The sequence below is a fragment of the Typopeltis vanoorti genome, chromosome 11 (assembly GCF_054136105.1).
Source record: "Typopeltis vanoorti isolate ZY-2024b chromosome 11, IOZ_Tvanoo_1.0, whole genome shotgun sequence".
Lineage (NCBI taxonomy): Eukaryota > Metazoa > Arthropoda > Arachnida > Uropygi > Thelyphonidae > Typopeltis > Typopeltis vanoorti.
This window is the reverse complement of record NC_143559.1, coordinates 9,049,535-9,076,873: the sequence shown is the minus strand read 5'-3', so window position 1 is coordinate 9,076,873 and position 27,339 is coordinate 9,049,535. Positions and strand designations below refer to the sequence as shown.

At 37.6% G+C, this 27,339-nt stretch overlaps 1 protein-coding gene across 1 annotated transcript in view; it reads left to right on the top strand.

Moving 5' to 3' along the window:
- The window catches only part of LOC150101290 (cysteine dioxygenase type 1-like), a 172,523-nt gene that overhangs the window by 128,535 nt on the left and 16,649 nt on the right, over window positions 1–27,339 (top strand). Inside the window, exon 4 of the mRNA XM_090400343.1 lies at window positions 7,504–7,673. Within this exon, the coding sequence (XP_090256469.1) occupies window positions 7,504–7,673 (170 nt within the window). The remainder of the gene's footprint in view (window positions 1–7,503; window positions 7,674–27,339) is intronic.

The window sequence follows — 27,339 nt, the reverse complement described above, 5'->3', positions numbered from 1 at the left end:
CTACTTAAATGAAATAATAATAAAATAGAATTAAAAATTTACATCAAGGAATTAAACTTTCTTCTACAGTGAACTTAAACACTCTCCTTTTTGCCGACGACTAAATAATAATTACAAACTCTGAAGATAACTTACAGAAAGCTATTTTAGATCTAAATAAGATAGCCAAAGATTATGATATGATAATATCAAGAGAAAAATCAAAAACTATGGCCTTTAAAGGACAGGATCCAGCAAGAACTAAAATAGTAATAGATAACAAGATCTTAGAACAGGTGAATTCATTTAACTACCTAGGATTCATGATCACATATGAAAAGTAAAAAGATATAAAAGTAAAAATTGCAAACTATTTAAAAATAACAGGTGTAATTAACTCTATATTTAAACCAAACCTAGTTCAAAAACAAACGAGACTAAACGTATACAATACATTAGCTCTACCAGTCTGAATGTATGGAAGCGAAATCTGGACAATAAAACAAAAAGACAAACCAAGATTAACAACAGCAGAAATGAAGTTTATGAGAAAAACTGCAAAGTATACCCTATTTGATCACAAAAGAAATGAAGAAATTATGAAAGAATTAAACGAAGAACCACTAATAGAAAAAACTCAAAAATATAAACATGAATGGATGGAACACATTCAAAGAATGAAAAACATAAAGATTACCTAAACAAGCCTTAAAGTACAAGCCATTAGGAAAAAGAAAACCAGGACGTCCTCTTAAACGATTCAACGATGACTTTTAATGTCGGAACAGGCTATGGTAGGCCTAAATCCTTGATACGCATGATGATGATGATGATGATGATGATGAATAATCTCCTTTCTTGTCGGCAGGTGGTATCTGATGCTACGTTTAACTGAAGGTGTCGTGAATCATCTATCATGTTAACATTATCATATTCTTAGAGATCTGATAAGTACTCCACCCATCTTCCATTTCTCTTTTCCTTATTGATGATTAAGTTCCCATCCGTGTGTTGAGGCTTAAGTGCTGTGAAGAATTCATGTTGGACGTTTAATGGAATATTATCAGAACTGAGAGAGGATTAAAAATAATTTTAATGCTTCCAATATATCGTCTCAGTCACAGAGACATTTTCAGGGATTACAAAAAATCTTTTTGTAGCAACACACAAATACAATACAACAGTGAGTGAAACTAAAGTCTTGTCTAGGTGGTGCACCCTCTATGGGCGTTTGCAGGTGGCCTAGGATGTAAAGAGGGATCTTTGATAATTAATGTTTCCCAAATTTTGGGAAGTTTTATGCAACCGTATTTGTTTAAATTAGGTTCATTCCTAAGTGCAGATGCAGATTCAAAGAAGTCTTTCTTTTTTTGAATTTACTATGGTGGAGCACGGTGGCTTTTTTCTAGGCGATTTGCTGGGTTGTATCCAAATGATGGTCTTCAAGGCCAGATTGGCCATAGCCGTGATTGCAGATGTATGATTTGTGTTCTTCTAACCGGATGGTTGCTGATCTTCCTGTCTGTCCGAAGTAAGCCAGTTTAAAGGAAGAAGGTAATCTATATACTCCAGGCAATGAGAGAGGAGGGAGCTGATCTTTGGTGGAACGGATAAGGGTAGCAAATGTACGGTGGGGCTTTAAAGCTGTATGGAAGTTGTAATTTTTTTTAACGATCTGGCGATTTTTTCTGATGTAATGTGCCACGGATGTAAAGTATTGTAATGGCATTTCTTGCCAATTTTACATGGCAAATTTTGAAAAACTAGCCATAGAATCTTCCCCTCTAAAACCTTCTATCTGGCTAAGATATGTAGATCATGTGATCTCTATTTGGCCTCATGGCTTAGACACATTAGACGTCTTCCTCGGTCACATAGCCTACATCAAAAATTCCAGTTTACGATGAAAAACGAAAATAACAATAGTTTGCCCTTCCTATACCGTATTGCAACCGTCTTTGTTTAAATTAGGTTTAAAGTAATTCACAAATTCGTTCACAAACTCTCCCACCACCACCCCTCAGCAATATGGCATTATTAAAACACTAACCAATAGAACCCTCAATGTTTGTTCCAGTGAAACTGCCTTTTCAATCAAACTCGAACACATACACACCTTCCTTTGCAATGGCTACAATGATTATAGAATTAAAAAAAAATCAAGTCCTTCCCCATTCCCGACCATCTCTTCAGAAGGACTTCAGAAATGCCATCATCATACCTTACCAAAGATCTGCTCCCACCTCTCTCATTGCCTGGAGTGTATAGAGTACGTTGTTCCTTTAAACTGGCTTTCTTGGGGCAGACAGGCAGATCAGCAACAATCCGGTTAGAAGAACACAAGGCATACATCTACAATCACGATTATGGTCAATCTGGCCTTGCAGACCATGGTTTGGAATACAACCCACAGGATCTCCTGGAAAAATCCACCATGCTCCACCGTAGTAAATTCAAAAAAGAAAGACTGCTTTGAATCTGCATCTGCACTTAGGAATCAACCTAATGTAAACAAATACGGTTGCATAAATCTTCCCAAAATTTGGGAAACATTAATTATCAGAGATCCCTCTTTACATCCTAGACCACCTGCAAACGCCCATAGAGGGCGCACCACCTAGATAGGATTTTAGTTTCACTCACTGTTGTATTGTATTTGTGTGTGTTGTTATAAAAAGTTTTTTTGTAATCTGAAGTTGTCTCTGTGACTGAGACGAAATATTGGAAACATTAAAATTTGTTTTAACCCTTTCTCAGTGCTGATAATATTCCATTAAACCTTCGACATGAATTATGTACCCATCTTTGTCCTTGATATTATTAGACTGTGTACGTTTTGCTTTGCCATTAAGTTCTTCCACTTCCAAGAATGCTCTCTGATTTTGTTCTTATTTTGTAATTCTTCTATCTCGATACACTGCATATTTATTCAGTTTTCTTTCAATCTCCTGCATCAATGTTTGATTCTTCTTTCCAATGTTTTATATCTTAATCTTTATTCTTCATTTGCTCCTCTTTTTCTTGATCTTCTTTCATGGATAAAGATGATTACTTCTTGTGTTATCCATGGTTTTTTCTTTCTTTCTTCATGTTTATTGACGTGGAGTTTAGCAGATGTTATGATAGCTGCTTGTAGTTTTTTCCACTGAGAGGGGTCATTTTTGTTTTGCAACTGTGCAAACAGCAGTTCTGAAACATTCATTCAATTTGATTTTACTATTGGATTTTATACCATCTGCAGATCCCATTTTAGGGGTTGTTTTCTTTTAATTTTTATTGTGTTCTGGCGAATATTCATCTTCACTAAGTCTCTGATAAGATACACAGTCAGCACTTGGCATCACCTTCGAGTTCCGTATTCTATTTAAGTAACGTTTGCTGACCACGATATAGTCTAATTGATTTTTGTATCTTTCATCCGGACTTTCCCATGTGTGTCTTGCTGTTGGTTTTTGCATATGTTAGACGGTGCTTGTTACAGAAATCAATCAGTTTTTGTCCTCTCTCATTCCGAATTCGAGCTCCACATGGACTCGCGTGTATAGATGTTCTCTCTGATCCAAAGTTTGCGTTCCAGTCACCCATAGCGCAAATTACTCGATTTTTCTTGCATCCAGCTTCCTTTATACACCATTCTATTTCATCATACATGTTATCTATTTCTGCTTCCTAATTATGTTCTGTAGGAGCATATATTTGAATGATCAGCATATCGCTAGGTTTAGAATTCACTTGAATTGCCATTACTCTATCTGATTTTTTGATGACACGGCTGATGCTTTTATTAATTTTCTTTTCTACAATGAACGCTACACTTCTCCTTGGTATTTTACCACCTGACGTATATACTTTATATATGTTGTCAATTGGAAGTTTCGACTCAAAATCTGATGATCCTTTCCAAAAGGTTTCACATATTCCTAGTATACTAATATTCATTCTCTCCATCTCTCTCATTGCATTAACCAATTTCTCAGATTTATTCAATGCTCTTACATTCTAAGTAGCAATCTTCAAGCAATTTCTGCGTTGAATTTCTTTATAGCAGTCACGGACTGACAATGCCGCAGGGCTACATCACCCTGACACCATTGTTCCGGGAATATTGAGACTACCCAGGCTTTATTTCTTTTCTGCTTAGACATGATGCTTTACTTAGCTGAAGTTTTTACGGAATGGGCTGCTAGAATCATCCAACTCCTGATATGAATGGAGGACCGCAGCTGTCGTTGGTCAGCGGGTCCCATGGATCTAACGGGGAGGCCTACAAAGTAGTGCCGCCTACCATCTCTCCCCTAATCTCCCACCGAAGGGACGCCCCAATGCTCCGTGACAGCCCAGCGACCAGGAATGTCCTATAGGCTTTTAAAAAATTGAGACATGGTGTATGACCATTGCATATTAGTCATTCACCAAAACTAGAAAGAATAATTCACAAAAACTACATGAATAATCAGGACCATACAAATCAAACTTTAACTTTAACACAGCCTCACGAAGTTCTAGCTGAGGCCTCCAAAAATGAAGACCCAAAAATTAAGGGCCCCAAACAATGAGGCGAGCCAAGAGCACTCTAGCGCCTCATGTCCAGTCTGCATCTGGAAAAGTGTAGGTACGGCCCTGTGAATACCACCTCCTTATACTTTTGTATACTACTCGTTTCTTGATTACTTACAGTATGTGTTTAAGGTAGAAACGAACTAATAGACAAATGGTGGTCAAAAACAGAAACTGAGCAGCTAACGATGTTGAAGTTCGTATGCTCTGGAGGTTCACGATTCATTCCATGTAAATTATGATGTTGTCCTTGTATGAATGATCTGATGAAACTGTAAACCGCTGCCTTCATATTTTAGTAAAGTGAGATTTCTTCTTCTAAGAAATATAATGACCTAACATATGTCCAAAAGTTGAACGAAGACTTTTTGTAGAATCACGAACGGATATGTATAATTCTAGGGTTGTAATGCTGCGATGAGTACGACTGAGTTTGATCACACCTATTTGAGCCAGCATCAATTATGGAACAACCCTGAATTGTATTGGATCGGTTAGTAACAAAAATTGAAATTGCAGAACTGTAGCTTTTATTATACAATTATATGCAATATTTCAAAACGAATAAAGCCAACATTCATACATCTTTGCCATAAGTTTTAGAACATTCTTTAAATGTAGACAAGGATAAATTTTAAAAGCATTATTTTTGGTTCACCTTTGGTCTACGTCACAGCATGTAGGCAATATTTCCATTTATTAGAAGTTTTTAATGGGAAATTTATCTCGAATCTTCACGCAAGAATCATAAATTTTACGAGTAATATTGGATTCCTTAGACGATTTCTCATACAATATCCCACTTCGTTCCCCAATCACTCAGTTGGATTTAAATCTGGCCATTGAGTCAGTAGAGGCACTTTTATCTACCAATCATACTATTACACAAGTTGCTGGGAGACAGGGTAAGTGTCTTGCCGCAGCAGATATGTTGATTTGTCGTAGAATTCCATAACTGCCTAGATTTTATGATACGCACCATTGGTCCTTCGAATCAATTCCATATAACAAAAATTTCCAATCATAATATATTTATTTTTCGTTTTCATATAATCTATATGGTGGGAGATGTTTGTGATATGGAATTGATTCGAAAGACCAATGGGGTGTATCATAAATTCTAGGCAGTTATGGAATTCTACGGCAAATCAAACTTTAACTAATGATTTTGTAGAACAAAATCATTAATTAAAGAGAGAGAGAGAGAGAGAGAAACCGGTCTGAGTAGTTGCCCCTTGCTTTTAATACATTGCATTATACATCTCCTCAAGGAGATGGGCTGTGCATTAAGGCTAAATATTATGAATAGTGATCAGATCTTATTCCACCTTTACTACGAGTTGCCTAAGACTTGCACTACTTGCAGGCGCAAACTTGATTTACTTGTCTGTTTGCTTACTTGGGAAATCGATTAAAACCAGGTTTAAAATAGCTTGGTATCTTTAACGTATATTATACCCAAGGTAAAAAACTTTCTATATCTATCTCTCATCCTGAGATTTTTATTTAATAAGATCAAAGCACCATATGGTGACTTGTTTTGATAAAATACTTATAAGCTCTGTATTACTTAAACTTGGTATTTCTAATACATTGCATCATACATCGACCTGAGTAAAGGTCGAAACCGGTCTGGGTAGTGGCCCCTTGCCTTTAATGCATAGCATCATACATCTCCTCAAGGAGATGTGCTTTGCATTAAGGGTAAATATTAAGAATTGTGATCAGAGCTTATTCAGCTTATTCCACCTGCACCACAAATTGCCTAAGACTTGCACTACGTGCGGGTCACCCAGACTTGCACTACTTGCAGGCGCAAACTTGAGTTACTTGTCTGTTTGCTTACTTGGGAAATGGATTAAACCCAGGTTTAAAATAGCTTGGTATCTTTAACGTATATTATACCCAAGGTAAAAAACTTTCTTTTTCTAACCATATATATATATATACAGGGTGTTCGGGATAAATTTGACATATTTATAATTAATTATATTTTTCCGTAAGTTACATGTATTAACACACACTTCTCTTCATTTAAAAGTTTGGACCCTTCTTCATTCATATACAAGATGTCAGAAAGGATGGATAGCTGGAACCCACCTGAATCATGGAAGAGAATAACTTGTATCATGATGATTCGTGCCCGCCATCAAAATAAGGATATTACGACTGCTGCCCAATGCTCCCTGAATACAGTAAAAACAATCAGGCATGAACTAGAGACTTGCAATGGTGACTACGAGGATGTAGCAAGAAGAAAGATCCCTAGCAGACGATCTGATTGCGTTCGTACAGCAGAATTCCTCGCAAATCTGCAGGAACAGGTGTTGAAGAACCCTGGCATTGGAATTCGGGCTTTGTTCGTGGAGTTGCTAACTGTAGTCAAGCCCTGGATAACAAGGGTAGCCAATGGTAGGCCGTATGTATGGCAGCAGGATTCGGCCCCTTGCCACACCTCTGGGAAAAGTCAAAAATGGTTGTCTGAAAATTTCTACGACTTCACCAGTCCAAATGTTTGGCCTCCAAACTCCCCAGACCTTAACCCCATGGATAATTTTGTATGGGGCGCAGTTGAAAAAGACACCAATCGCACTTCCAGTAATACAAAAGCCCAGTTAATGGATAAAATTAAAACAGTTTTTGCGGCCCTTCCCAGGGAGACTGTAGCATCAGCTTGTTCGAGGTTCCGAAGCAGAATTGAAGCTGTGATCGATGCTAATGGTGGTTATTTTGAGTAAATCTTGTTGATAGTATTGTAATTAACTCTGCCTGTAATGTTTTTTTGTCAATTCATTAAATTTAATAGATACAAAGAAGATTTTCTTTTTCCTTACGAAACTGTCAAATTTATCCCGAACACCCTGTATATATATGGTTAGAACTAAAGAGACGAAGCTATCTGCAATAAGACTTAAGTGCTGTGCTATTCAGATATGTACGTTTCTAAGAGTAATTTTATTTCTGTAGATTCACTGGGACTCCATCGTGTGGAAAACCAGAGTCACTCGGAACCAGCTGTCAGCCTCCATTTATATTGTCCTCCATTCGATTGCGCTCACATGTTCGATCAACGGACTGGATATAAAACTAAGTGTAAAGTTACTTTTTGGAGCAAATGTGGACTTCGAACACCATATGTAAGTATAAAAGTATTAATTTCCTCTCATATAACTCTGAGTAGCACGTACAGATGTAGTGAAATCATATCTACGTGTTATGTGATATTAGTTCATGCAAATACTTCACGTTCCGAATCAAGTTTCATGACTTGTTGTGAAAAATAGTAAATCTATTCGCCAACGTTGAATCTATTTCAAAAAGCGCTGTTTATAATAATTCAAGGAGGTTAAATGCTTATTACAAAGTTCGTTTTTTATTTATTTATTTATTTTTTTTATATTTCATTTAATACACATACTATGCGACTCAAAGGTTAAATCAAACTTGCGCCAAAATCAATATAACAAGTGCGAGCGAATACGTGTGTGCGCGTGCGCGCGCGCGCGCGCGCGCGCGCGCGTGTGTGTGTGTGTGTGTGTGTGTGTTAACCCTACTAGGAGCTAATATATTCCTATATGTTCCATTGCATTACAATGCTTATATTACATGTAGCTTACACGTACTGATTAACATTTCTATCTATATTTTTGTATCAATTTTCATATTTATATTTTTATATATACGTATATTAACACTATACAGTATAATACACATAATATCAGTATTTATGTTAGATCACAAGGACCGATAGTTGATTTTATTAGCAAATTTAATTAATTTTAAGTAATACTTTTCGATAAGTCTCTGTCACTGGCCACTTGTCTCCGGAAGTGATGGCGTGTTGTATTAGTGGCATCTGGATGGAGTCCAATAGCTCAGTTGTAAAGTATGTGGTCAACAGTCGGTTGAAGATATGGACTGCAAATGTACGACGGTGATTCCATGATATCGAATCTGTGTGTGTCTTAATTTTCCGTGTCCCGTTAGTAGCGTGGTTAAACCTGGAGAAATGGCATGTTTTTAAGCCGGAGTCTGCTGCTGATGCTAGGAAAGAATTCTTTTGTTGTTGATCCGTTTTTTGATGTTTTCCATTCTTCTTCCCACATGTCTAGGCTTTTCTCTTCTGCAAGTGTTTTTATAGATTTTTCGAGAATTTCTGGTAACTTGTTTCTAGCCGTTCGTTTCTAGCTGCTTCTTTAGCCAACTGATCCGCTCTCTCGTTTTCTGCTATTCCAGTATGCGCTTTCAACCAGCAGAACTTGATTTCCCATCCCTCTAGACTCTATAGAGTCTAGAGTGAGATTTCGAACCAGATTTCCTGTCTGTTCTATCAATGCAATATGGTTGTTCTGGTTTTTTATGCCGTCTATAGTGCTTCCACTATCACTGTAAATTGTTGCTGTCTTTTGCTGAGAGGTGTTGAGTTCTAATTCCTGGCGATATGTAAGTGACTGAACTACTATAGCTAGTTGTTCTGCTTGCTTGTTGGAACAGAGGGGATGCAGTCTAGAGCAGCGTTCTTGTATGCAGTGAAAGAACAACGTTCCTTTTGGTTTTACTTCCGTCAGTGTATAATTGGAATTCGTCACTTTCAGAGCTTTCCTTCACCTTAATATTTGTTTTCTTTGCTGGGTGAGGCCACTTACTGTAGTGAAGCGGACGTTCGTAGCAATTTGGATCGATGTTGTAACTTTCGATATATCTTCCAGAAGTGACTTCATATACAAGAGATAATTCTTGTATTTTCAGGCAGATCGGTGTTATAGCTGCAATAACGAAGCTGCCTCGAAAGATATTGTCGCTGTAAGGTGTTGAACTCTGTTTAGTTTTTGTTGGTTTATCTTTGATTTTAGTGTATGTTTCCAGACAGGTGCAGCATAAGATATCAGTGGTAGTATAGCACCGGTATATATCGTTTTCAGCGCTCGTTGGCCTAATCCCCACTTCATCCTTGCCGACTTTGCTAGGAGGTTTACCATTTGTAAACTTTTTTTCAGCAACATATGAGATGTGCTTATTGAAGGAGAATTTTTCAGATTTGAAAATTGCAGAGTGGGCACTCGAGGAGAAAGTGACCTTCAATAGCACCAAGTGCTCCACATCTCACGAAAAAAATCGAAACAACCTGTAACAGTTCTTTCTAAACGGAGAAGTTCTCGAGGTAGCCAGCGAGCTAAAATACCTAGGAATAACAATATATATTTAAACTCACTGTTTCCTCGAGAACTTCTCCGTTTAGAAAGAACTGTTACAGGGTGTTTCGATTTTTTTCGTGAGATGTGGAGCACTTTAGACTTGGTGCTATTGAAGGTCACTTTCTTCTCGCGTCCCCACTCTGCAATTTTAAAGAATTCTTCGTTGGCCGTTACTTCTAACTGTAATTTGTTGCGTCCCCGTATCATTATCATCGCATCATCGGCGAAGGCTATGACTTTCGTTTCAGTAGTGACAGGAAGTCTTAAAAGCGAGTTGTACTGGATGTTCCAGAAACCTGGCCCACAGCAGGTACCTTGCGGACAGCCTCGTTTAACGTTTTTCGTTACAGTTGTGATTTTTAGTGTCATAGTTACTCTTCTAAGAGCCTGTGTTTGGACATCATGTTGCTTGACCGCACGAAGGAGGATTTGGTTTCGAATCTAGTCGGCGACTAGAAGAAATTTTTATAAGCCTTTTTTCGACCGGTTCTCGAGTTAATCGATCTCTGGCACGGGAAAGCGGATTTTTTCTCCCTGAAACTCGGGTTTTTCGTCCCGTAAACTCAAGAAAATCGACCGTAGAACCCACATTATTTCAGACATTAAATATGAGTGTTAGGGTTAGGGACCACGAGATGGCAGCACTTGTTGAGCCGTTTCTCTTCACTGTGTGCCGCTTAATTAGTCATTGCTTTGGGCCAGCTATCTCTAATTGGGTACCAGTGGAGACTGAACTGCCCACTCAGTCTCCAAAAGTTTAATAGGGCTAAAAACGACCTCACCTACTCCCTATATATGGTAATAAAAAGGAGTTAGCTGATTTTTTTTTATTTTTAGTTACTCTTCTGTCTGAAAAATATATTTTGTAAGGTACAGTAAGTTTTTAGGGCATTTTAAATCTATTAATTGATTGATTATGGCTGACCACCACCCAACATCGAAGGCTCCTTGTACATCAAGTGAGATCTGTAGAGCACGTTTTTTTATATTTTTTTTGCTGTAGACTGTGTTCTGCGAACTCTTTCACTTCCATAATTGCGTCTACTGTGCTGGACTGAGGTCTGAATTGATTGCTGCTTAATAAGTTTCTTGAGTAGATGTAGTGCATTATTCGGTTTATTAGACGTTTTTCTAGTACCTTACCAGCAACAGCAACGTTTATGAGGCTGATTGGTCTGTATTTGTTAATTTCATCGGATGTTTCTTTTCCTGGTTTGATTAAAGGTATAATTTTTGAGTGTTTCCATATTGAAGGAAATCTTCCTCTTTTTAGGCATTTGTTGTAAACTGTTATTATGAATTCGGGGAATTAGAGAAATGCTGTTAAGAGTATATCGCTGCTTATTCCTTCTTCTCCAGGAGTTTTTCTTGCATCCATTTATCTTAATATTGACTCGATTTCATTAGTTGCAAATGAGTAGTCATCAGGAAAGTCAATATCTGTTTCCATTCTTTATTTGTAAGTTTTGTGGATTACTTCATCTGTTGATTCATCGTCATCAGGAATAAACTTCTCTATCATAATAGCTGCAGTTTCTGTTAATTTTTTCCTAAAAACTTAGCAGAAACTGCAGTCGTCTGTTTTCTTGATAATTGATACTATAGGTGTCGTTTTGTTCTTGCTTCCTGCTAATTTATATATGCAATTCCTAGGATTCGATACGGTTGAAAGTGTACAAAATTTTTTCCATGATTCTGTTTTCGCGTTTGTAATTTTGGACTGATAGCTGTATTTGGCTTTATAGTAGTTCTGTCTTCTGCTCTCTCCTAAATCTTGGTTATTGTATGTTCTTTGGTATAGTTGTCTGAGTGCGTTGACACGTTTTCTTAGGACTGTTAGTTCGTCGTTCCATCACGGTACTAATTTTCTTCCATCGATGTTTAGCTTCTTGGTTGTTCTGAGTGTTTGATCGCTGGATTTTTTCAGACCTGATGAAAGTGCAGAAGCAAGGAAGTCTATATCGGTTTGTGCTGATGGCTAGATTTTTGTCTAAGCTGAGCTGTTTTTTGCTGTTCGCATTAACGTGATGTTCTGAGATTAAGAGTGAAAATTTTCTGTTTAATGCTTTTTAAATTTCTCTAGGTTGGTTTTATTGGTGAAGTATTTGATGTTAATGCGGTGGTTTTTGTTGTCTTGAATTTGTAGAAAAAATCAAGAGTATTAAAATATCAGAAACGGACATTATGGCTAGTCTTGATGTAGTGTCCTTATTCACTAATGAACCGATCGTAGAGGTAGTCAACATTCTGAAAGATCTTTTCCCTCAAGACATCACACAGTTGTTTCATCATTGCCTGAAATCAAATTTCTTCAAATTTAACAACACTCTATACATCGGAAGGTCTAGCCATGGGTATCCCCCTGTCACCACCATGTGCAGACCTTTTTATGGAAAAACTTGAAAAGGATATTCTTTCCACCATTTTACCAAAACCGTCAATTTGGTGGAGATATGCTGATGACGTGTTCATCATCTGGAAGGATACCATGGAAAACATTCTCGTGTTTCTGAACAAAATCAACTTACTACACAATCAGATCAAATTCACTATAGAACTAGAGAAGAACAAAGAACTTCATTTTCTTGACATCCTAGTGAGGAGAGAAGATAACAATATCCAACTGTCCATTTACAAGAAACCTACAGATATAGGTAGATATCTACATTATTCGTCCAACCATTATAGATCACAAAAACACAGCATCATTCACATGCTCCGTAATAGAGCCTTAAGGTCTATTTCAAAAGAAGCAGATGTACAGAGAGAACTGTCACTAATAGCTAACACTCTATCTCTTAATGGATACCTTTCTAACATTTTAAACAAATGGCTATTTAAAGACAACCACCAACTACGTGTTACGGTGCCCCAATATGTGTCCACAGCTGTCATTCCATATATTAATTCAGTTTCCACAAAATTGGCGAGAATGTTAAAAGCTCATAACATCAGAGTGGTTTTTAAACCAACTACCATGATCAGACAAATCTTAAGATCACCCAAAGATGAGGTACCTTTTTTTAAATATCCTGGAGTATATGAAATTCCATGTACGTGTGGCCTTTCTTACATTGGTCAGACTTCTAGAAGTTTTGAAATAAGACAGAAGGAACATGTGGGGGATGTCAATCATAATAGAATCATCACATCTGGTTTAACTCATCATTTCTCAACATCAAATCACGTTATAGATTGGAAAAACAGTTTTATGCCTTACATCGAGAATGACTACAGACGCAGAACTTTTAAAGAAGCAGCTGTGGTACTACGCACAGGCAATAATTTAAATAGAAGTCAGGGTGTTATTCTTAAAGACATATGGAAAAATCTCATCATCTCTCTCAGTTCGACAGAATTACAATATGCAAAAAACTACACAACACGTGGTTATGTACCGGATTCTGACTGAAGCATTCGAAGACATGCACGCCATCAAACAGAATGATCAAATGTAACGGCCTAACAGTTACTAAAGTATATGTTTTAAATGTAACTTAATGCATTTGTTTTCACACCAGTTCAGCCTTGAAAATGCTAGACAGTGGCTAGTGAAACTCGTTGGCTCTTTGTATATTTTATCATTTATCTTCTGGTCTTTTAATAATAAAAGTTCTTTATTTCAAATACTATTTTCTTTGTTTTTTCAACTGTGTCTTATATTTCCTTTGTTACTCCTTTCACTCCTAGATTCGATTTTTTTTTCTTTTTCCACACTTTTTAGTTTCTCCTCTAACACTGTTCTGTGCCTTCTTCCTATTTCTGCTTAACCTATTTTTGCTGTATCTCTTCGTTGCTGATGATGGGATTTATATTTTCTTTTTAATTTCAAATTGATGTTTACAATCAGTAAACTATGATCCGAATCTGTATCCGCTATTTGAAAAGTTCGACACTGCGGTACTGATGTTATCCATCTTCTTTTAAACGTAATCATATCGATCATGTTCTTGGTTTTCCCATCATTTGATCGCCACGTCCATTTTATACACTTCTTTTGTTGGAATCTTGTGTTACAGATCATCATCCCGTGGTCCACAGCAAATTCTAACATTTTTTCGCCTTGTTCGTTTCTTTTTCCAAAACCATATTTTCCATTGACCTTTTTTCAACCATCATTTTCTATTCCAATTTTGGCAATTGTGTAAAGAGGACCTGAAAGTGGATAACCTTGTTTAATACCTCTATTGTACGGTACAGATATGGTGAGCCTGTTGTTTATTTTCATGCAAAAGTGTGCTTTAGCCTTGCGTAAAGGCTAAAACCTCTTTAGCTTGCACCTCTTTATCAAAAGATGACTCTCCTAGCATAGACGGGCCCACCACTGAATATGACCAGTCCTTATGGAAACAATTTGAACCTATCCTCTACAGACTATATGTCGAAGCCATTAGCAATAGCTTCTCACCCAATATGACATCTGTTACTAAGCTTATCCCAAAGAAAGGAGACGTTACAAAATTAGAAAACTGGTGACCCATTTGCATCATAATCACCGACTGTCAAATAATATCAAAAGACATCGCCAACAAACTTAAGCCGGCGCTGAATGAAATAATAGACAGGCACCAGAGCTATTCTATCCCTGAACGATCTATCCACGAAAACCTACACTTTATATGGGATCTGATAAGCATCGCTAACAACAACAACAACAACAACAACAACAGTGAATCAATGGATCTTGTAACACTAAATGAAAAAAAAAAGTTTCGAACCCATTGAACATCACTACCTATTCAACCGCGTGAGCGACTTCAGATTTGGCTCAGGCATGATTCAGTCCGTCCATTAAGATGTTATATTCTAAAGCACACTTTTGCATGAAAATAAACGATAGGCTCACTATATCTGTACCATACAGTAGAGATATTAAACAAGGCTGTCCACTTTCAGGTCCTCTTTACACAATTGCCATAGAACCCTTTATGTAGAGTAATCATGCTGTTTAAGGCATCCCATCCTAGGCTTTCTTAACAAACCCTGACAGCATAAGCTGATGATGTTACAGTTATAATCCGCAAAGAAGAGAATTTCTATAACATACAAACAACATACCAAGAATCCTCTGGAGCTAAACTAAACGCACACAAATCCATAGGACTGTGGTGTGGCAAATGGAAAAACCAAACCGATTCCACAATGTCTGGTCACTGGTCCGCTGAGGAAAAAAGTATAGGAAACGTCCTGTTACGTGGATAAGACCTGGGATACACTCGTTAAACGTTTCAAGCTACTACTAGGGAAGTGGACAGCAATACGAGCCTCTGCCTCCACAAGAGGAAGAGCAATAATTGTTAACCAAATAGCTACCAATATTCTTTGGCATATACTAAATATTCTCACACCACCAGTGCAATTTATCATATACAGTCAACCATCTATCGATTCATATGGATACAAAAAAAGGCTTTCGTACTCCAAACTAAGTACTTCTCTTAAAGAAGGAGGAAAAACCTGGCCGCCATTGACCATAGAATAACAATATTGAGTGCTCGCTTTTTCCTTAATACACTACAACAGGAAGTAGCACACAAACGCACCACCGAATATATTTTCAGTTATGTCACTAGAGGTCTCTCTTTATCCATAACTTTAAGAATAACAAACGTGCACGTGCCTGTGAGCCTAACAAATTTCTACAAAGATGCGCTTCGAAGATGGAAGAAGTTAAACCCCTGGCACACAGTGAAGACAGCATCCCTTCTTGAAATCCTTATGGAACTCATATTCCACAACACGATGGGTAAGGAACCCCATCACTCAGAGTGAGATTTTCTTTCTTCTGTGGAGCTGGCGAGGCACGAGAGTCTTCTTCGGTGATATTCTTTCTCCAAGCCTTACCTGGCACTTTCCAAAATTACTCACAAAGTTGGAATATGGGCAGATACACACTGTGAAATCTGCTTTACAAGCTGCTATGCTTGGTAGCATAACGGAAAAGGGTCCGCCTGAAGCTGAAGATCCAGTGCCTCTCTTTTTGATAAAAACCAGCAATGCATAGGAGAGACTTACACCCTGCCATATAAACAAAATCTACAGGACTCTAATACAAGAGTCCAACCAAAGCACTTCATTGGAAAATATTGCATCATCTCCCACCAAATACTATTTCACTGGGACCTACTATATAGCACCAGAGCTACAAAACCCGACGCAGATATTCAGTGGATAATGTGGCACAGTACACTCCCCCACTCCAACTATATTGCGGAAATTGAAACCGGATGCTTCAGATAACTGTCTGAAGTATCCGGTTCATGTACGAGCAGGAACAGTCGCCATATCTACTTAGAATGCCCCGTCAACAATTAATCCGTTCGTCTCGGGAAACGGCAGCCATAACCTGCGGTTGTATTTTACTTGCAGAAGAGGAATATCTCAATCTTGTCCATGCAGAATCAAAAACCATTCGATCTGCAACTACCTCTTAATCACTGCTAAAGCAGTAATATACAGTTTCTATCGACTCACAAGACCAGACAGCACAACAGTTTCACAGAGAGAGGCGGCTGACCATCTCCGTGCAGCCTTTAAACAGAAAGTGAAAACTCGTGTCCTACATGGGCATCATCACCACAGGCGAAACAACAACCTAGGCATTTTACACCAAGACTGGAATCCAAGGAATCAACTCCTGGCTGAGAAGGGAAACTGCATCACAGTCCACTTTCCAAAGAGAAGTGACATCATTGCTCCTTCCCCCAAAGAAAGGAAGAAGAAATAGATTTTCGTGCTTAACATAGTTAATGATAATCATCTGTTACTTTCATGTAAATATGTAATATTGTCTAATGACAACTGTTATTTTCTTGACATCCCGAAGATCGTACACCTTTGGGAAGAGTGCAATGCGAATTGCAGAGAAGATCAACGAATTGAAGGGGATTGTGATATTTCCATGGCAACGACAAGTTACGGTATCAAGAACGAAATAAGCGAGTTGCGCATAGCTCAGTAGTAAGATGGTCACCGCTACTTCCAAATCCTCTGCATTGAGTAGAAGTTACCACAAGAATGTGAAGATGGAGCTGTTAATTTGGTGTGTGTGTTATAATTCTAACTTGGTAAAACAGAAATCGAAAATATATAGACTCTTAAAAGTCTACCTGTAAAAAGTCAGTTCTGTAAAACATACTCTTTTATCATTCCTGCTGATATCCCATCAGTCTATATTGTCGAATTCTTGTTTAGTTTTTCCAACACCCCCAGTATGTCCTTCTCGCATACCTGAGTTTCTTCATCCTGTGAAGAGGTGGTAGTGAGTTGAATATTGCATAAACCACTGATAACGTTTAGCAAAACGAGCATTCCTTAGTTGAACAGTAACGCTGCATCTCTCACCTTCACGCCAACTGGGTTCAGTAGAGTTATTCCTTCATTTTCATTCTTTCTTTATATTGCAGCATAATTTGTTTCTTGGGGTGGGTTTAGCTTGAAGCACTAGTTTCTATTCATACTTAGCTTTCCGTACAACAATTGTGACTCTTGTGGCCTGCAAGTTCATAACAATTTTCATAAATGACATCATCCTTATTTTTTAAATACTTATGCACTATCGATTACTTCCCATCTGACAACCGATACCATGGCGCAGAAACCAGTATACTCCTCAGTTGGTCATAAATTTCTGCTCTGTAGTTCAGCATGTCATCTTTTATGAATGGAAAATTCACGAACTTAGCTACTTTCCAAGTGAGTATCGCATGGTTGGCTGAGTGGTTAGCGTACCCGCTCTACAGCCGAGAGGCTGCCGGTTCGATTTCCGCGTAAGCATGCATGTTTGTGATTCTTCCATCTTCATGCATTCATTCACCCAAGTATAGTTACACTCTCCCAATATGGACTGGGTCGCTTTGGAGGTAGTAGTCCCAGCCCTCCCGTAATGGGAGAAGCCTTCACCACCCTGTAGTGGGTTGAAAAATAGGCCGTTCTTAATCATCATCACCGCATGATTGCCCTTACCAGCCAGTAACAAAATAGTCACATCTTTAATTGAAATTCCCTTTGACACTAAATCACATCTAACACTCCTTGACCTCGAGTTCCTTCTGTCACGTACTGCATGAGGAAATTGTCTCGCAACAGCTCAATGAATTCAGTTTCATTCTTCTCATAAAATTTTATTGCTTTCCAATCAGTGCTCGGAAACTAAAGTCTCTCATTACGATTACTCATTTCGCACCCATCATCTATATTTGGTGATGCATTTCTTCGTCACTGGTAACCGATCCACTGAGTCTGTAACAACACATCATTATTTATTTGATCTTGTCAGACTCTACCTCACACTAGAAGATTTCAACTTCACTGCCACATAAAAATCTGTTACTGGAATTGCACACTGTTTAAACTCTAACTAGATTCAAGTCATTCAATATAATTAGCAGTACATACCCCCTCCTCTCTTATCCTGTCAATCACTCCTAAAAATACTGTACCCCTTACACTGGATAACAGCTAGTAAGTATGCCTCTGATAGCCAGTAATGCTTACAATTTCAGATCTCAAACATATTCACGAAGGCAACAAACTCGATCCCTGTTTTTTTTTCTTATTCTCCTAGCATTCGTGTGCAGACACAAGTAACTTGCATGCTTTTTGTATACTGTTCTCTGTAGTCTGCGTGACACATTTGGAAAATTCGCCGATCTTTGTTCTTATCTTGTTTCTTGCGTAAACATCCTTGCATATACTTAATAGGTCCTAACTGAAAGAACACAAAATCGTTCTCGTTTCATAATTATGTCCCTCATAATGTCCATTCTCATCAGTCGCACAAGTACATAACATTGTTGCTGCATATACTCACTGCATATGTATTTGCATATATGGCAAATACTCACCATTCCTCCCGTCATAGTTTTGTTTCCCTGACTATGGGTTAGGTCTCATACCAGTTACCGATTCTGGTTGTGGTTGATCAGCGAATTTTGTGCTCCTGTAAAATTAGTGATTTGTGTCTGTTTTTATTGCATTTTCCCTTAGAAAATGAGTGTTTTATAGTATACTGGTGTAGATTTTAGTGTTTTTTGTGTAGTTAGTATTTTGTCACATATTTGTATTAAGATATTTCAATTTTGAGGAGGTTAATGAAAATGAATTAACCTCCAAAATAGCGAAGTTGAAGCAGATCATTAGAGAGACGACGCAGGAATCTCAAAAAGTTGAGAGGCGTTTAAATGAACAGTGGGGGGGGGGGGAAAGAAAAATAAACAGAAAAATAAGAAGCATCGAAGCACAGAAACAGGTAAGTCAGGAAATAACGGAAAGTAGGTAAGTGACGTTGTTAGTAAAAAGAAAGAAGTTATTTGGTATTATGACACATGCTACAGATGAGCGAGTTATAACATCGAGTTTTCCTGGAGCGAAAATTAAGAATATAAAGGAAGCAGTTTAAAAACAGAAAAGAAAAGTAAACGAAATCGTATTTGTAGTAGGTACTAACGACTTAACTGGAAATAATTTCAGTATGACAGAGGACATGAAAGGGTTGTTGGAAGAGGCGACAGTGAAGAGTGAGAAAGTGAAAATCGTCGTTATTTGTCCTCGCTATGATAAAAATGAATTAAGAAGAATGCCTATCTTCTTAATTGCCAAACGATTCAATGCATAGACTGTGTAGAAGGAATGGATGCGACTTTTTGGATGTGGAGTGAGTTTGAGGGAAGATTGGATTTGTATAAGAGGGATGGCCTACACCTGAATGCGTTTGGTATCAGGAGTCTTGAAAAACTAATAACTGGTATGAGACCTAACACAGAGAGTCAGGGAAACTAAATTATAAAGGGAGGAATGGTGTGAATTGGAGTGTAAGAGCGACAATATTATATAACTTGTTAATGCCGGGAATGGACTTTGTCATGGAATTGTTGAAGAGGAGAGAACGATTTCGGGTTTGTTTTCGTCAGAGTTCGTACCCATCAAATATGTGCAAAGATGTCTATTAGAGAAGAATAGAGATCTGCAAGTTGTCCAACTGTGTCAGGCAGACTGCAGACGAGACAAGACAAAAGAACAAACAGATAGACTATTATGTCCGTACACGAATGCTAGGAGTATCAGAAACAAAGGGGTAGAGTTTGTTGCCTTAGTCAATATGTTGCGAAGTCAGATTGTAGGTATTAGTAACACCTGGCTATCAGAATAAGACCTACTAACTGGTATCGAGTGTCAAGGGTATAGTAATTTTAGGAAGGATAGAGAGGATAGGAGAGGAGAGGATGTGCTGCTAATAATATCGGATGACTTGAATCTACATGAAGTATTGTTAGTAGTTGAGACCTATGATTGTAATACTACTACTAACAATACCTCATGTGGTGTGTGGTGGAATCTAACAAAATCAATTACATAGTGGGGTGTTGTTACAGACCTGGTGGTTCGGTTGCTAGTGATGAAGAAATGCATCACCAAATAGACAAGATGAGCGCGAAAAGAGAAATCATAACGAGAGACTTTAATTATCCAAATATTGATTGGGTAGCAGTAGAATCTTATGAGAAGAATGAAACTGCATTTATTGAGCTGTTGCAGGACAACTTCCTCAAGCAGCATATGACAGAAGAAACTCGAGGGCAAAGAGTGTTAAATTTGATTATAGAGTCAGAGGGCGTTTCAGTTAAAAACGTAACTATTCTGCCTCCGATTGGTGACAGTGATCATGCGGTACTCACTTGGGAAGTGACTAAGTTTATGAAGGTTCCATTCAGAAAAGGTTACATGCTGAACTACAAAGCAAGAAATTCTGACCAACTGAGGAATATACTGACTTCAGTGGAATGGGATCGGTTGCTGGATGGAAAGAAATCGACAGTGCATGGGAAGCATTTAAACATTACTTAAATGATGCTATATCAGAATGTGTCCCGAGAGTTCGAAGAATAAATACAGTAGGAGTCAAATGGATGTGTAATCTTATTAAGCAAGAGATTCGTAAGAAAAAGACAATGTGGAAGGAATACTGTGTGCAAAAGGATGGCGTCCGTTATAAGAATGGATATGAAAGAATAACTCTTATAAATCCCGATGGCATGAGGGTTACAGATGCAGAAGAGGTTCTTCAGTTAATGAGTGTCCATTTTATTGAAAGGTATCAAACTGGTGTACGTAACAATTAGCTCACCGCTACCTCTTCAGTAGATGAAGAAAAGTAAGTATATGAGGAAAAGGTATAAGAGCTGTTGTCCAAATTGAATAAGAATTCAGAAATAGGGACTGATGAGATATCAGCACGTGTGCTAAAAGAGTGTTCAGCTGAACTGGCCATTCCTTTGACCAGGCTGTTTAATTTGAGTCTGAGAATAGGGAAAATTCTATGGGAATGGAAGAAATGTATGGTAATTCCATTGCACCAAGGTGGTGCAAAGACCGATGTATCCAAATATCGACCAACTAGTATCTCAGGAGTGGTGGTGAAGATTTTGGAAAAATTGGTTAGTACTCACATTCAGAAATGGGTTAACAGTAGTAGTAGTCCAGTCACTCTGAACCAGATCAAGATCAAGATAAGATAAGGAACCGGGGCGTGATTAGTTGTTCAGATGACGACGTCATTGTGTGTGTGTGACGTCATGTGTTTGGAATGTTTGAAATTTTTCTGGGGAACATATGTGTGAGTGATTTCATTGTTCGTTTGGTTCGCATAATGAATTGTGGGTGAGTGTTGGAGATAAGGATTCGTGTTGTGATAGGTGGGACACTCTGAACCAAATAGGGGTAGGGTGAATGGGGGAAGCGTCGTCAGTGTCGCAGATGTGTGTTGCTATTAGATGAAGATAAGTGACGCCATTTGTTAGCTATAAATAAGTAATTATTGTTTTGAATGGGAAAGGAAGATATATTAGTGGATATGGATTCGTGTTGTGATTGGTGGGACACTATGAACAAAATAGGGGTAGAGTGAATGTCGGGAAGTGAGATCATTGTCGTGGATGTGTGGTGTTAAAAACCAGTTTTTCCTAAAAACATCTACACCCATAACAACCTGATTGCTCAGGCCTGACATTTCAGGAGGAACTGTTAGTTCGTACATAAAGTTTACAGGGAAACAAGGTATGGATATCCATACCTTTATTTTTATAGTGGAAGAAAGCTCAATTCTGGCAATACCTACTGGTCTGCAGGGTTGCTGAATCTCGATGAGGTTCTTGGCACTCAGAGAGCTAAGCCTCTTAAACAGTGAATAAGGAATAACTGAAACTTTGGCTCCTGTATCTAATAGGAAATTGCACGGGGCTCCTTCTACAAATCCTTCCACTTGGGTGAGGTTTCTTTCACCTTGTACTTCTGGCAGTGTCACGCTCTGCATCTTATAGGGCTTGCCTTCATTGTCTGCACTTGGAGCCAACTGGCTCTTGCCCCTCTGAAAAGTTCCTTCCCCTGATTCTCTCAATACCATATTTCTCAAGTTAAGGACCAGAGCCATATCCTTCAACACTCTCTCTCTTTTTCTCTAGCTGCTTCATAACACTCATCAAGACTTCTCACCCCTTTCATGTAGACACTCTCTTGCAACTCATAGGAGAGTCCTGACTGGAATTGTTGGAGTGCCCACCACTCAAGGTAGTCTCGCTCCTCAGGAGAGGCTCTCAATTCTTGGGTGAGTGTCAATATTCTTTTCAGAAAACTAGTCACCCGCCTTCCCCTTTTCCCTGCAGGCATTTGTACATCTTCCTAAGTGTTTGAACAATCCCTCCTTTCCTGTAAAATTCAGAGAGAATTATTTCTTTAAAGTCCTCATAACTCAGGGTCCATTTTAAAAATGGGTCCGAGTAGAAAACGTTCCTCACCTTTCCTATTAGCCTGCCACATAACAGTGTTAGCTGTAAGTTGCTCCATCCACCAACCCTTTTAATCTCTTCTATGTACCTAAAAACGTTCCTACATAATCAGTTTTCTCCAGGGAACTGAGGAAAAATCTGCTGAGGATTTATGCTTTTAAAAAATTCTGGGTTACTCAGATCCGAACTAGATGGAAGAAACATTCTTGTACACTTGGCTTATACTCTTATATAAAGATTAAACTTCAAAGTTCTCTCCCTTTTTCTTTATCCAAAATTTTCAAAATGTCCTGATTGATGAGTATGAGATCGAAGACCAACTCACGGTATTTGATCCAGTTCTTTTATTTCTTTGGTTCAACACATCCTGTCGACTGTGCCATTGTTACGTCATTATTTCCTTCAATATTTTACCTCTATTGTTCTCCTTGTGCCTACTGAGACTGGCTTCTAAAACTGACTTTCTGTGGCCGTTTCTCTCTTCGAGCTCTGACAAAATTTATTTGTTAATGCTGTGCCAGTCAAAACTCTAGGATAGAAAAGAAATTCTTATCCAAAGAAACCTTCCCAGAATTCAAGTAATACATTATATAGATTAAGTAGTAAGGCAGATTGAGTTCTCAGCATACAGTCATGGCCTTGACAATCTTAAATTCCCTTTTTTTCCTGTAAAGCATAGGTTCGATATTTTCGTGAGTGGTAAAATTCAATCTCTTACTCAGACAAAACTCAGATATATGGGAAAACATATTTATTATTCATCTAAGAACATTACAATTTAAACAACACATGTAATCAAGCAAATTTAGGTTAATACTAAAATACAAGTAAAGCAGGGTAATAATAATCAAACAGACAGGCTATTCAAACACACTCGTGGGAATCTTATGTTCATCTATATTACAAACATGGATCTTGTTGTTAAACTAGATTACTGCTACTAACGACCCATACACATTAACTACTAACGACCCATACACATTAAACTTGGTCTAGACAACTTATGAAAATAGACTACCAGTCCAATTCGATTAACATAACAGAGGAATCCGTCTCAAAAATCTCTCTTCTTTTCTAAACTCTGTCCATTTTACACCTTCATCACCAATAGGTAACACATAAAAAGGAGGATTTGTACATTACCACCTTGTTAGATGATTTTTCGATCCTTCTGTCTGTTCTTTATTATAGATTGTCCCTCTGTACAATGGATTGTTGCCACGTCGGAGTCACGTGCTCGTCCTGAATTCGCCATTTGTTTCTTCTGTGCTTATGCACTTTTCGCGTTGCCGTTTCTAACACGATTTACCTTCAAAGGAATCCTTTGCTGCTTTCTCATCATTTAGAACCACACTGATGGTCTAAAACTCGAACACTGCCATCATCTTGTACTATACTTTCTTTGACTTACGTCGCTCAACAACGGGAAACATGCTGCTGCTTTCCCTTGTCTTGTCGGGTATCAGGTATGCTGATCTGCTTGGGAACTTTGAGCAGGAGAACCACGTGGAGGGCACACATGACCGGGGAACACCACAATAACCAGGAGAAAAAACGTAAAAGGAAGCTAAAAAGAAGTACCTCTCAACGATGTGAATTCATTTTATACCCCATGTAGTGCCCTCTTTCCACACTCCAAACTTGTCTAAACTCCCATTTGCTGTCTCTGAGTGACGTCACCTCCTTGCTGTTCATGCATCGCTTTTTTAGGGGAACGTGAATTTATTGTGCTTTCCACGAATGCCTACACATCACTCATTATGTCATCCTTGGTGGTCAAATTGCAATGTTTGAACTTTTGTTCGCACGATGATACACAACTTTATACATGGCATATTTTAACTCTGATGTTTTTGACAAATTAAGATTCGATCTATATTAGACAATAACTTTAAACATAGTACAATTTAATATTTATTTCCTTCTTCCATTTCATTTTAATTTAAGATTCAACCTCTTCTTTTATATTTTAATTCCTTTTTGAGCAAGTTAATATCTGCATCTTCTCATATTATGTCTGTTTTGGCAAGAGTACAAGTGTGCTTTTGCTTGATATTGTTATTGTTAATTCTTGAATGGAGCATTTCTATTCTTGATGGAGCCATCATTCAAGATCTACCAATACCAATGATAATCCAAAAATCGTATTTTTCACCAACTGTAGCTTTTTCATATTCTTTTTATTTCATTCTTCTTACATCACTTCATTTGGCACCACAAATAAATAGTTATTTATTATTATTATTATTTCACTGATTATTAGCTCTGATCTTATATTTTATGTTAACTTTCTGTTACAAAATTCTAAACAATTAGAACTTTACACAAAGAAACTTTCAAAGAATTTTGTGGCTCACCCATTATTTTTACTTTACAGGACACAAAACACCACAACACAATACAATAGTTGCAATGGATGAACGATTACATTAAGTCCAAAGTTACTCGACTCATTTGTTTTTCCTTATAGTACTGTTTACCCTACCCTACCCTATCCTGACTGTTCCTTCAAAAACAAAACTTTTGCACAGATGACTCACAGACATGTTTTTGCATGCTGGTGGATATGGTGTTGGTGTGTGTTTATCTTACTTTTTGTGGGGAAAGCCAAAATTTGTATTTCTATTATCTGCAGAGTAGAAACCTTTTTCTATACCAAACGTTTAAGAGTTTAAGTCACGTTTTTGGGTTAAAGATATCTGTTATCTCTCTGTAAAATCACCAAATTCTATCAGTTAGGGTTTTCCCATATGTAAACTAAATGTTTACAGATAACTCAAGCAATGTCAATAGGTAGCATTAAACAATTTTCTAAAATAATTAATTACACGATTATCAGTTTTCACCACCCTTTTTTTACCGTATCTGGCATTAATTTCACAGTAGTGATTTTTTTACAATAATTAAACAGAATTGCATTAAGGTATAAAGTTGTGGATTTAAATATCAAGTTTTAATCAGAATAACCGAGTAAAAAATTCACTGTGGAAAAACACAACAACAAAAGCACACATCTTTGTTCATTTAAGTTTACAAATGCATATTTTATTTTGCTGACATACTATGTACAAGTATATTCACTGAGAAAAATTCGAAAAATGTAATTACCTAAAAATATTTCACAATATTTAGTTTACACTCTTAACATTTTCCAAAGAGTTCAATAAAGAAAATTTTCGTTACTCACTGTTTCTTGGTTATATTACATCAAAATAGCTGGTCATGCAAAAGAGTTTTTAGATCTGATACCATAGTAAGCACAGCTCCATACATTTGATATTGTCAGTCTGGACATGACACCATACCTCTCTAAACTTTCTGTGTATTCTTTTGTCACCAAATATACTTCTTTCTTCTTTGAGTGCCATCTCCTATCAGAGGTCGGCGACCACCTTGTCAAATTTTGAGCGATTCTCAGCTGTTCTGAGCAGTCTCTCAGAGTTCATACCAGTCCACTGTCTGATATCTGCCAGCCAAGATTTTCTTCGTCTTCCTTGTCCTCTTCTTCCATTTATCTTCCCTTACACAAGCAGTTTTCATGAAATGTTCATAAATGTCCCAAAATAAAGAATCTTTATCGAATTGGATACAATCTTGAAAGTCTAATTTTACCATTGATGAATACACCATGATGCTTTTGTATTTTGTTAAGGCTTTTTACAGAATACAGCATGGTAATCTGTTGCATAAATTCAAGAAAATGGGTTTGGGTTATAGAATATTAGAATGGATAAAGAGGATGGCTGAATGACAGATATCAAAAAGTGGTATACAGGGGATGTGAGTCTGCAAGATTTAAGGTAACAAGTGGTATACCACAAAGATCAGTGCTTGGTCCCCTGTTATTCAACCTGTACATTAATGATATTGAGAAGGATTCGACAAGCGACATACAGCTATTTTCTGCTGATGCAAAGATAGGTAGGGTAGTCAGGAATGCTGCTGATATGCAGTACTTGCAGAATGGTTTCAATAGGCTGGAATTGTGGCCATGGGAAAATAGGTGGCAGTTCAATGTCAGTAAATGCAAAGTCACTCACTTCAGCGGGATTGCTGGTGGAATTAGGCTAGAAGAAACTGATGAGGCTAAAGATCTTGGTGTATTAATAGATTGGAAGTTGAAGTTCAGGGGCCACGTGGCAAAGATTGCAAATACAACTCAGAAGATAATTGCAATGTTGAAACGAACGCTCACATGTAAAGATAAGGATGTTATTTTGCCTCTTTGCAAAGCCTTGATAAGACCGCACTTCGACTATTGTGCGCAGATCTAGTCGCCTAGTTTCCGTTGTGATTCTGATATTCTGATTCTGGTGTATTGGAGAGAGTACAAAGGGGAGTGTTAAAAAGTGATATCGGGATTGTGAAATACTGATTATGAAGACAGTTTAAGAATTTGTAGACTGCAGACAGGACAAAGAGGGGTAATATGATTGAGACTTACAAACTTCCGAATTTCAATTGGTGGAATTTTCAGTTTATGGAAGGTGGGGAAAGGATGAGAGGGCATCCTTGGGAGCTGAGAATTAAGACCTCCAAGAAGGGACAGAGGGTTAGATTTTTCTCTCAGGCTAGATTTTTCTCTCGTATTCACAACATCCAATTGCCATTGGATGTTGTGAATACGAGCAGTGTGAATTAATTCTAGAATAAGTATGATAGCTGGTGTTGTTGTAGCATGTGGCCTTGATGAGTCTAACTTTCTGGAAGCCTCTTAATAATAATAATTTTTTTAAAATAATTAAAAAAAAATTTTTATTGTCTCAGATACGTTACATACATTTTTTTAAAAATATTATTAATAATAATAATTTATTACATATGGT